Source organism: Papaver somniferum, chromosome 5, assembly GCF_003573695.1.
Source record: "Papaver somniferum cultivar HN1 chromosome 5, ASM357369v1, whole genome shotgun sequence".
NCBI lineage: Eukaryota > Viridiplantae > Streptophyta > Magnoliopsida > Ranunculales > Papaveraceae > Papaver > Papaver somniferum.
In genome coordinates this window covers 86,401,307-86,413,097 of record NC_039362.1, presented here as the reverse complement: position 1 = coordinate 86,413,097, position 11,791 = coordinate 86,401,307, and the positions used below count along the sequence as shown (strand labels likewise).

Genomic DNA, 11,791 nt, shown 5'->3' with positions numbered 1-11,791 from the left:
GCACAGTGTCTTGCAGCATAAGCTTAGTCTTTTTTTATTTTCCTGTTATAGTTTTAAGAGTTCTATTTTTAGTTAAACTCTAGTTTCCTACGTTAGTTAAACTTCTTTATTTAGTTTCAAGTCGTCTATGTAAGCCTATTTAAGTCTGAGTCTTGTTTCGAGTTGAGACATCGATTATTATTATCATTAAAACTTTGAAGAACGTTTTCCTGCAATCTTCTTTTCACCATCTTATTAACTTCATTCTCTGATTTCGTATCTTTTTCATTCTCTTCGTATCTTCTGCAATCTCCGCATTGCATTCATCTTATTAGTTCTACATTACAAGTTAATAAGGAACTTACTGAATGAAATGCAAATCCCATGATAAGTAAGGTAGGAAGAAATGTTGGCAAAAAACCCAAAATGTCATGCCATGGAAGCTACCTGATAGTGGATACCAGAAACTGAATTTTGATGCTGTTTTTGTGAAAGAAAATAACTATATGGGCATAGGTCTGATATTGTTTAATGATGCAAGTCAATGTGGGGGAGCTCAATCAATCCATGGGATAGCTCAGGCTGAAGCTTTAGCAACCCTTGCAGCTATAAAGTGGGCAAAAGCTGAAGCAGTGGAGAATTTACATTTAGAGTGTGATTGTCTTAATATAGTCAAAGCCATTAACGACAGTATAGGGAGTGTCATATGGACAAATAATAATGTTATTCAAGATTGCAGAACTTTGTTAGGGAGTTTTACAAGTTGGAGATTCACATTTGTGTATAGAAAGTCTAATGAAGTAGCAAATAGTCTATCTAGAAGGGCTAGAAACTCCAAATTAGATGAGTTTTGGGCTACAACCTTTCCTGGTTGGCTAAAATCTCTTATTAGAGATAGAACTCAACGTTGAACTCTTTTAAATTATCAATGAATTTCCTTTCCTATTAAAAGAAAATGAACTAAACAGATTATGATTGGTTACTTTTAAAAGATGCGGACTTTAGGTCCGTACTCCTCTGGCATCCAAATGTTTATGGGCTGATCCTGAGAATCCCAAATGCACGACGTATAAAAATGAATCAACTACTATGCTGCATTAATAGGGAACTAGGCTTTTCTTCGATTTAACCACACAATCATGCACGTCGTAACGAGCTTCAAGTTTTTTTTTTATATATATACTAGGTATCACCCCGTCCTACGGCCGGGGTTCAACCTTTTAGAGTTTTGTTTATTGTTTGGTCGGTCGGCCAGTGTCTTCCCATATTTTAGTCCATCTATAATAGTCGGGAGTATATTTAGTTAGTCCGGTCAATACCACAACGGTCCTGATATTTAGTTGGTCGTGTCATATTATACCGTGTTAGTTAGTCGGGTCACAATAGCGTGTTCAATTAGGCGGGTCATAGTAGCCGGATGGGCCGTGGATTAGAAAATTTAAAGACAAATATGATATCCGTATTAAAATTAGCCGTGATTAGGTAAAATCTATAAAGTCGTCAAATTAATATTTGTTTTTTTTTTGGTAAAATCAGAAAGGATATTTATAGTTAGTGCATGAAAACTTTCAAGGAAACCGACACGCATTAGGAAATGTTGATTCGAGTCACATAAGGAAATGTTGAGTCTCGTTTTGCACCGGGCCGGGGCATAATCCCTACCGTCTAAAACAAAATATTAAAAGAAGATTATCTCACGAACCGACGGACGTAAATATCTCTCAAAATTATATGTCTAAAACGGGCGGATGGATAGAAATCTCGCCAACTATCTTTCTCAGCCGTCGGATTGCCGAAATCAAGGGCCGTCTATTACCCAAGACAGACATCACTTCTTTTTATAACAGCCTTATTATTACTTCAAAGTCATATATTCTTATATCGTGGCGTCAATCCCGAACGTCCAAAATAATAAAATCCCCGTCATATATACAACGAACGGATGTACATTTCGCGAGCTAACGGTCCAAGCGGCAGAATGGCCAAAGTCAATGTTTGGATCTGTCCCAAGGCTAATTTGTAATATGCGTGAATCTAATATCTCTATACATGGTTCTAAAATTGTACATAGAATATTAGTAAACTACACCGAGTTTGTTTGTCCATTTTGTTGTACAACTTTGTCTCCATTCAGCAATTTGTACATTTGCATCCTCAAAGGTCTGATTGACCGGGTCAAACTTTTAGGCTGTTCATTTTTTATGTTTTTGGGCAAGGTTTTATGCTTGCTCCTCGGGCTTTCTTTAAATTGCAAATTAAATTATGTCATTGGGTATTTAATTTGTAAGAGATGATTTCATGGGGTGTTATTCGTGTTTTTGAGTTCGTGTCTATTTGGTAACATTTTCTTTTTGCTTTGTCTTAATTTGCTTCGAAAGGAAGAGAATGAAGCACCAGGTTGCACCCGGGTGAAGCTTCCTGCCCAACAACTTTCTCCAATTCCTTACTTTACCTTACCATAATTTAGTTAGTTTAACTTGATACCTAGTACATATATAGATACTGTGATATTGTGCTAATGTCCTACGGCTGTCTACATTTTTTTTGAAAAAAAAAATTGCGATTTTTTTTGCATTGGTTTCCTTTTTTGTTTTTTGTATTCCCTTGTAGATGAAACGTAAGTATCTCTCAAAACGTAGTCAGATAAGGAAATTTGAATATATCCCTCTCCCTATTTTTATTAGGAAACGTAGTTAACGTGGTATTTTTTTCCCGATATATAATGGTCAAGACATCTTATTACGGAAGCATAGTCAAATCAGGAAACCCAACAATCCGATGGACGTCTATATAGAACATATAACGAATCGATCCACGCCGTGGGATGACGAAATCGATGATCGAATTTATCAGGCTACAAACCACTTCTTTTTATAATATAGATATATGCAAATTAAAAGTAGAGGCAACAAAGTAATTAAATTACATTACAATGTCGATGAGCATCTATATACTTGTCCTCATTTTAGATCTTTACGAATGATTTCCATCATCAGCATTGTAACAATACGAAGTTTCAAAAGTCCAGCTTCAAACTTGGCTTGATATTGGCATTTTCATTTTCGAAGAGAGTGAGGAAACAGCTTCTCCGACAGTTAAGTAAAGGGAATCGACAGATAGAAAGTTATCAGCCTTATTTGCTTGCTGTAGTTTCTCCATGACCTCGCCAACCGGATTCACCAACACAAGCTGCAAAAATTTATAAGCAATCAAACGACATGTTGTACGTACATACCATATAAATGAAATGACATCCTTGTTAACTCACGTCAAGATCACGTTTCTCCAGTTTCTTTTTCAGATCCTTAACGAGTCCAACACCACTTGTATCGATAGAGCTCACAGCTGAACACAATCAAACGTTTTATATCACTTAACTCACAAGTAATTTACACATTTATATAGCGAAAGAGAAAGAGAGACGGGGTTTTACCCGAAAGATCTAAAACCAGATGTTGAAGATCAGAATGTTTCCCAACTCCATCTTGTGTTTCAAATTCTTGTATCCATCTTGTAATCCTGTTTGCCAAAACAATTGATGATGAGTTCAACATATTTGACAAAATAACCAAGACTTTTGAAATTTTTGTCTCCATATAAAGCAACGAACCTTTCGTTAAGGTAAGTTGAATTGGCAAAGTTTATTGGAGCTTCAATGCTTAGTATAAGAATGCCAGGGACAGATTTTGCGTCCTTGTAATGGTGAAGATTGCGGTAGATGTCAGTCCCAGGAATGTTTCCCAGCACCATCGTCTTTGGCCTTGTAACTTGCATGAGGATTTTAAAGAGCGATATTCCAACCTACAAATGAAAAACTTAGTCATTGGCATTGATAGATTTTTTTTGTATTTTGGTTCTCCAGTGAAAAGAATCCAGCTTACCGCAATAGCTAGACCGTCTTGGACTGATATAAAGATGACACCCAAGAATGCACAAACACATACTACAAAGTCAAATTTATCAATCTTCCAAATCAGATAAGCAGCTGGGATATCGATCAGACCAATCACAGCGGTGACGATGATCGCCCCTAGTACAACATTCGGTGTGTATCGGAATAACGGCATTAGGAAGAGTAGTGTCACCATCACCGTTACAGACATGACGATATTAGACATAGCTGTTTTTGCCCCAGCGTTATGATTTACTGCAGACCGGGAGAATGCACCTACGAAAACAAACTTCCATTAGACAAGTTCCAAACCAACATGTGAAGCTTGTTGCTCCTGGGTCAATTTCAAACCTTAATAAAGTCAAACGGGTGTTAATGCAAACCTGTTGTAATATAGCAGGAGGTACAAGATCCTACTATGTTCATGAAACCAATAGCCATCATTTCTTTGTTTCCATCTACTTGGTAGTCCTTCAGTGCAGCAAATGTTCTGCCTACGGCTATACCTTCCTATAAATATATTCAGAAAACAACGGTTAACAACAAAGCTGGAATAGCTCAGCTGGTTAGAGCGTGTGGCTGTTAACCACAAGGTCACAGGTTCAATCCCTGTTTCTAGCGAATCTTTTTTTTTATTTTTTTTCAAAACATTCTTTTTTTCGTTTCCATCTTTTAAAGTAACATAATTCTAACTATCTTCATTTATTTTCAGTTTCGAACCCAAAATTATGATCTAGAAAATGACACTTACGGTGAGGGAAATAATTCCAGTGACGAGCCCAGTCTTGAGAACAAGTCCTAAATGGCCTCCACCAAAATGCAACATATTCCATGATGGAGGGTTCAATCCCTTTTCTAGCTTCCCAATCTAGAAAAGAACCGTCAAAACCGACGAAAACAACATTAGATACAAGCATTGAAAAAGGTAACGACAAATGATTTAATCATGCAGAAAGAGAGATACAAATTAAATTTGACAATCTAAAGCTTACAATGCTGACTCCATGATTTTGAGCTTTGAATACGAAGACTGCAAGAGTGGAAAGTATCACAGACAAAAGTGGAGCTCCAGCTGATACCCAGAAGAACTTTGGGTTTTTCATGCTCTGAAATTTCGTTATCATACGTTCCTTTGTTAGTAACTTACTATCAATTCTAGGAAGAAAACCATACCATCTGACAATTAGAAAGAAAAAAAGAAAAAAGTATTGCGCCTAGTTTATTGTGCACAGATGGTTAGAAAGCTCAATTTGTTTTTGAAAATTTTGTTCCAATTTTTAGGGTCACTTTAAAACTACGCCCCAAAAGCATAAAAAATTCTAATATAAATAATTATATAAGATTATTTAAAGAAAACACCTTCTTTTCTTTCATTTCATTGGTATTCAAGTGCCATAGATATTTTAGAAAAGGTAATAAAAAACAATTCAGAAGAAGATAGCAAAAGGTATTTTAGGCATTGCTTATCAAAGTTTCCCTGTAAGTTATTAAAAATTATACTTAAAAACACTTTTAAATATTATAAGACCACGATAATTATTCAAAGTGTAGTAAACGGGATAGTTTTTTTAGAAAAGGGATCTAGTAAAGTGTAGTTAATGGAATTTTATTCAAAACAAAGATACTGCTTTCTAGTGAGAATCTTGAAAAATAGATTCACTTTTGTCTCGGGCCACAAAGAATTTCAATCTACTTTTGAATATATAATTGAGTGCCTAAATAATCAACGTTCCTAATAAACTTGATTTTAGTACTCGCATTAGGCAAGAAGAGAGACAAATTTTGTTCCGAGTTCTTGTGGTAATTATACTAAAAGAATGAACCTGTAAAGTTGTCTCCCACTTTCCTTTTCTCATGAAGATGACATGAGAGACTGATAATCATTTTATTTAAGTACTTTAGACTAATAATACAGGGTTTAAAGTTCATGTCCCAAGAATTCTGAAAGATAAGATAATCGTTGACCAACTAATATAATTTTCATAGCCAACTTATATTTTCGTTCTAACAGTGCATTCAAAAAGAGCCGACAAGTAACTTTTAAGAATGCCGACTGTTCTTTTGTTTTCTTGAGCGAGGTAGCAAAAATGGAAATGCATTATGATCCTTGAGGCTTTTGCCGGTCGTTCATATTAAATTTCGAATTTTACGTGTTAAAAAAGAAGATTTTGTATTTGTTTACTACGAATCAAACATTCATGGATATTGTATTAATGAAGATTTTATCCATTTTATCCTGTAGGAAAAAGGTATGGGTATTTTACGCGTGGTTTCAAAAAAACTAAGTGTACGTACATAGAAACAAAAGGTAATGTGAGAAAACGAAAAGAGAGAAAGAATAAAACGTACAACGTGTCGTGCCAAAAGGAGGAATACAAGGAAGCAGAACCCCATGAGTATAGTTTGCCATGACCACTGCACATGCCATACAACCATAAAGCCAAATGAGTCAAACTTATCACTCACGAATCTTCATAATTGAACAAAGAGAGCATTTTTAAAAAAAATGTTTGATTTGTGGACCTCGTCAGTATGTTGAAAAACAGAGCTCAAAACAGCAATGACACCCATTTGTTTGGTAAAATTTACAATCCCAAGAAGGGCTTTGAGTTGTTGCAGAGAAACTATAATTGCAGCACCGGCCATGAATCCAATCAAGGTTGCTTTAGATAGAAAATCAATTATGAATCCAAGCCTGCTCAAAAACAAAAAAAAAAAAAAAAAAAAAAAATCAGCATGCATAACAGTAGTAATATACAAGAAACAAAAAGAAGTCAAAAAAGCAAGGTTGTTATTGGGAAAGAAGGTGAATATTGAATTATGAATTATTTTTGGACCTTAATATTCCAAGTGAAGCTTGAAAAAGACCAGCAAACAAAGTAGAAGTGAATGCAAGTTGAAGAAATAAGAGAGGTTCTTTTGCTGGTGAAACTTTTTCTCTAAGCATTGATCCTAATATCAATGATGCTATGGATACTGGCCCCACTGCTAAATCCCTTGAACTTCCAAGTACTGCATATATCAGTGGTGGTACAAAGCTTGAATCTGCACATAGTTTGCCACCAAAGAAGCAAAAATGTCAGCTAGACATCAAGGATAACAACAACAAACAAAAATGATCACTGGATCATCCTGAATTCCGCCTATATAACTTGGACGAAGAGAGCAACACTTACAGAGCCCAAGAATTGGTGGTAGATTTGCAAGTTTAGCATAACTAATACCCTGATTGAAAGTAAGGGGGGAAAAGAATTAATTAAAATGGGTATCAATGACATTTAAATAATACTGCACTAAAACAAAGAATTAATATGATATGTTTTGAGTAAAGGGAATTAGTGTTTATATATGTATATATATTTGTTGATATTACCTGAGGAATGGCTAAACTTGCAATAGTGAGACCAGCAACAATATCAGATTTGAAGAATTTGAAAGTATAGTTAGGACACCACTGGAGGATAGGGAAGAAATATTGAGCCCCAAGAATCCATTTCCTTTTAGGAGATTGGCCTTTGAATTGGTGGAAAGGGTCATCGGAAAAGAAAGTTTCCTTGAGTCTGTTTTTGAGTTTGTGAGCTGTGCTTCTTGGAGGTGGTGGGACTACTTTGTGAACTTCCATTGATGAAACTTCAAGAAACTGATGATGATGAGGGAAATTATGAGATGATGAATTGTTGCTGTTGTTCATCGCATTAGGATCCATTATTGTAGGTTCCATAATATAGAGACCTAAAGAGACCTCTCTAGCTAAGCTAAGCTAGAAAATGACCTAACAGGTGTGTTTCTTTGGCTTGTTGCCGATGATAAGTGAAAACTTCTGAATATATTGTAGTTGTGGTACTAGCTAGTAATAATAGTATTAGCTACTCTATCATAGTCATAGAGTCATAGCATATAAGTAAGAATCAAAACAAGTGAGTATAGAGAAATAGAAAGATGTCATTCCTTGATTTATATTTCAATCAACTTCAGCTAGAGACCGCTACCAAACAAGAGGTGTATAGTACTAGCTCTACAAGACTACCCAACAAGGAGTGCAAGTGGAAGAGACCTTGCTAGAGAAAAAGTGAGAGGGGAGGGAGTCGGTTTTTTTTGGATTTGGGGTTTGTCTTGTGGGTAAGATTTATATATCAACAAATTATTCTGCTTTGAGAAAGTGAGCCCACTCTCACCTTTTCTTTTGATGATAGGAAAGCTGGATGAGCTAGCTAGTTGAGTTTATCTACAACAGTTGCCACACACACACAAAAGAGTATGTATGTACAGATATGCTACATGTGGTCTAGACTCTAAGACTAGAGAAGGAAAGTGAAAAAAAAGTATTTTAGGCTTATTAACCACTGAAGAACAGAAGAACTAAGAATAACTTGAAATACCTAATTGGCAAATAAAGGCAGTTGCATCCTAAACTACCTGGCTCTTGCATGCGGTCTAGACTCTATAATAGAGAAGCTAGGGAAAGGGAGTTAATAAGAATAGAAGACTTAAGAATAACTCTAAATCTAATCGGTGGCAGTTGCATCCATTTGCCCTAAACTGCATAGTCCCTGCATGTAGTCGACTAGAGGAGCTAGTGAAAGATATTTAAGGCGTAGCTGTTAAAGTGCAGAGGAATTAAGAAGGTGCATATATATGCTGGTTTCCAAAGATGATCAGAAGTTAAGTATGGAAGATACTTAGAATATACCATGCCCTGAATGGTGCACTTCTCTAAGCTGGTTATGAAATTTATGAATGCCGATCAGTAGTTAGTAGTCAGATAATGGGATTAGTAATGCAAGTAGGAGCTAGATTGGGAGAGAGAGACAAGTGAGGTAATAAATGCGTAGATTGAAGACTGTGGATGCGAATTCAGCAAGCTAGCTAGCTTAGCAGGAAAACAGAATACATGCAATACATACACGTGCCCTACCAAGAAAACAGAATGTGGAAATTGAGTCTTCTGCAAATTGCGATTTGGTCTGTCGTATATAGAATTGATGACTATTTGGAGAAAAAACTTTATGGTGTATAGTGCTATAGGTGGGTGTCTCATAATTTCTTTTCCTGCAAATTGATGACCATTTTACGGTCCATACCAATATCTCTGCGCTGCAAATTGATGACCACCATACGGTCCATAGTACTAATGTCTCCGGCTCTCTCATTCATCATCAGATTCAGCACCAGTAGTATAGTAGGCATGTATGGGCTTTGTTTATTGCTCTGTCATGAACAGAATCTAATTGATGCTGAATCCTTCCTTTATTAAGTTTGACCTTTTTCTTACTTGAAGTTGATGTGTTGCTGTTGTTGGCACTTGGCAGTATATGACGGCTGCCAAATGCAGGTTTTTTCTCACGGAAAAAAAAAGTTGTCATTATCGACGTCTAAGAAGGGTTTCAACAACGTGCGTCACAAGTTACGGCCGTGATTGTTTTTCTTTTTGGTTAACGGAGGTTATTTTAATTTGGCTAAGAAAAACAGCCGGTGTTCTTCGTACTAATTGCTGGGTTAAAACACTCATTTGCATTAAAACACTCATTTGCACTTTGCAGAAACAAGTGAGATATATTGTCTGAGTCTGACCAGTAGCATTGGTGCTCTGTCGAACAATGCTCGGTTAAATTCCAATTGTTCCTCCTGTCGGACCTTTTCTCCATCTTTCTATAAGGCAGACCTCACCACATTTAACTTTTATGTCAAATGATTAATTTCTACCATTTGGGTAATGAGGTTATATCAATCATAGAGTTAGCAACTCATCTAAAAGATAGGATTGAGGCGACAAATTGAATTGGCTGTTAGTAGAATGAAAGAATGAACATGACCCCTAACAAGACAACAATAGTCATGATTCAATGTAGCTTCTAAGATAGGTTATGGTTTTTATATGCAAATGTTAGGTCCCATGGGGTATATTCAGCCAATTTGGTGCAGAATTCCGCCCTGGTACATTTAGTGCCTGTTTGAAAACCAAACTTAGAAGTGTTTTTGCTTCTCCATTGGTAGGTGTATTCAGTTTTTTTTTTTTTTAAAAAAAAAAACAATTCTACTTCCAACAAAAATTAGAAATTTTCCGGAAATTTTATTGTCAAACTAGTTTCTAACTTTTCAACTTAATTAAGTAAAAATGTTATTTCTTATGTGGTATCCAACCCCTAGTTAGGGATTCTCATAATTATACATGAATTATAACTAACTTTTTCAAATCCGGATTATATGCATATCATATGCGTCCGTGTGGAACGCCGATTTAGTTTAGCAAATTTTCAATCTGAAACGAACTATAAGCATATTTATGAATTAAGGATTTATACAACCAGTATAATACTTCTCCATAAACACCACATCATTGTTTTCTGTCGTATTTTAATCTTTCAGCATCTAACTTTTTTAGAAAATGCAAATGGTGAAGGATTTTGAACAGGTAGTCATGAGTATGCCAATATAGCTCATTAAAATTATTAAATCATGGTAACTAAAAGTGAAATTATGTTAAAAATGATATATTTTACACATTAATGTATGCCTAATTTATCTTTCCGAATTCATACTTCTAAGAAGAATTATACACATACGTACGACGTTGCGAATATTGTCAAATCATGAAACATTAGTTGACCGAATCTAGAATTTACCTAATCGAATAATACTTGTAATTTTGCCGTTCCTTACATTTCTTGAATTCCAAATTGCTCATTTCTTGAATTCCAAATTGCTAACTAGGATCCAAACTCCCTTAAACTACTCTATTTATAGATTATTTTCTCATCCTAGATTCAATACAAATTAAATACAGTATATAATTCGTGATGATTGTGGGAGAATATCTTTGAAGAAAGTAGATCAATATTTGTTCGAAAAGAGATGCCAAAGGATAAGTCTTCTAATTTAGTAAGCTCCCCAATTAACAAATTAAAAAAGGTCAGATATTTATCTGCTTTCACAAACACCTTTGGAGAAAAACAATTTGAAAAAGTAAGCTAGAGATTCTTTTCGTACCTACAATAATCGAGTTAGCCCAGTCCTTTCGAGACACTCGGGAGGTCTGATGAATGAAATCTCCTGACCCTTGATTTCCCACCATCTTAGTGGCTTCGAAAGCAATTATTATATTATATTATATATGTTAGCAAACATAGGTTCGAATTCGACAACTGTTTTGCTAACTTTGTGCCTATAACCATGGCAATGATCAAGAAAAAATCAAGAAAAACTTCGTAACTATGGCAAACCGAAAGTTCTATTTTGAGAAGATTGGTTTACTTTTTCCCTACTGATAGAGAAGGACAGAAGGTTGGTAAACTCGTATGCTTTGGTTGTACCTCAACCTAAAGTTTGAATCTTGACAACTTTCTAAAATAAAAATCAAAATACGGTTGATGGCGTACCAGCCATAGAGATATCAAAATCCATATAAAATATAGTACTAAAAATGTTTTTTATATGAATTTTAGCACATTCCTCGATAACTGGCACCCATTAACAATTAACTTATATTATATTTGTTACACATATGGTACATCTAGATCTTAATTTTTCTTTTGACATCACTTTAACTTAGTTATTACAGGTCATAAATTAACCTACACAATCATCTTGCTTTTTAGCGATCTGAATTGTCCTTGTGTCGTCATCTAACGACCCAGGTTAGCCTGTCAAAACTCAAAACTTATCAAATTTTCACCGTCAGTGGAACACTCTTTACAATAAATTTTATTGTGCATATAAAAATTAACCATAACACTTGGATTCAAGATTTAACATAAGATTCGATTATTCAAAAACAGAAAACAAGCCATGTCACGATTCACGATTTAACTTTCGAAGGAAAGCGTCTAAACCTTAATTAGCAACTCGTCAACTTAATACAAACTTTCACACTTTATTTTAGCCAGAATAATTCAACCAGATTATTCCGGCACCGTACCAAAC

The 11,791-nt window shown here is 35.2% G+C and overlaps 2 protein-coding genes and 1 non-coding gene across 3 annotated transcripts; 2 read left to right on the top strand and 1 right to left on the bottom strand.

Moving 5' to 3' along the window:
- The first annotated feature begins 410 nt into the window (after positions 1-410).
- Positions 411-890, top strand: LOC113279256. The gene has a single exon (XM_026527957.1). It carries the CDS (start codon positions 411-413, stop codon positions 888-890), a length of 480 nt encoding a protein of 159 aa, XP_026383742.1.
- Positions 891-2,732: 1,842 nt separating this feature from the next.
- Positions 2,733-7,955, bottom strand: LOC113282107 (probable sulfate transporter 3.3). Its single transcript, XM_026531041.1, has 13 exons — positions 7,245-7,955; positions 7,048-7,096; positions 6,709-6,916; positions 6,395-6,566; positions 6,221-6,286; positions 4,864-4,977; positions 4,623-4,739; positions 4,255-4,381; positions 3,861-4,147; positions 3,590-3,780; positions 3,413-3,498; positions 3,248-3,324; positions 2,733-3,168 (listed from the first exon to the last, which is right to left on the bottom strand). Exons 1-13 carry the CDS (start codon positions 7,590-7,592, stop codon positions 3,010-3,012), a joined length of 2,001 nt encoding a protein of 666 aa, XP_026386826.1. The 5' UTR covers positions 7,593-7,955; the 3' UTR covers positions 2,733-3,009.
- Positions 4,419-4,492, top strand: TRNAN-GUU. Its single transcript has one exon. It is a non-coding gene; the product is annotated as a tRNA-Asn (tRNA).
- Positions 7,956-11,791: the final 3,836 nt, after the last annotated feature.

Excerpts from the sequence above, each read along its gene's own strand:
- LOC113282107 (XM_026531041.1), bottom strand. The coding sequence starts at position 7,592 with ATGGAACCTACAATAATGGATCCTAATGCGATGAACAACAGCAACAAT. Across the intron at positions 6,287-6,394 it reads TTTTTCAACATACTGACGAG|TGGTCATGGCAAACTATACT; the intron begins GTCCACAAATCA and ends TGGCATGTGCAG. Across the intron at positions 4,382-4,622 it reads CTGGAATTATTTCCCTCACC|GAAGGTATAGCCGTAGGCAG; the intron begins GTAAGTGTCATT and ends ATATATTTATAG.
- LOC113279256 (XM_026527957.1), top strand. The coding sequence starts at position 411 with ATGCCATGGAAGCTACCTGATAGTGGATACCAGAAACTGAATTTTGAT.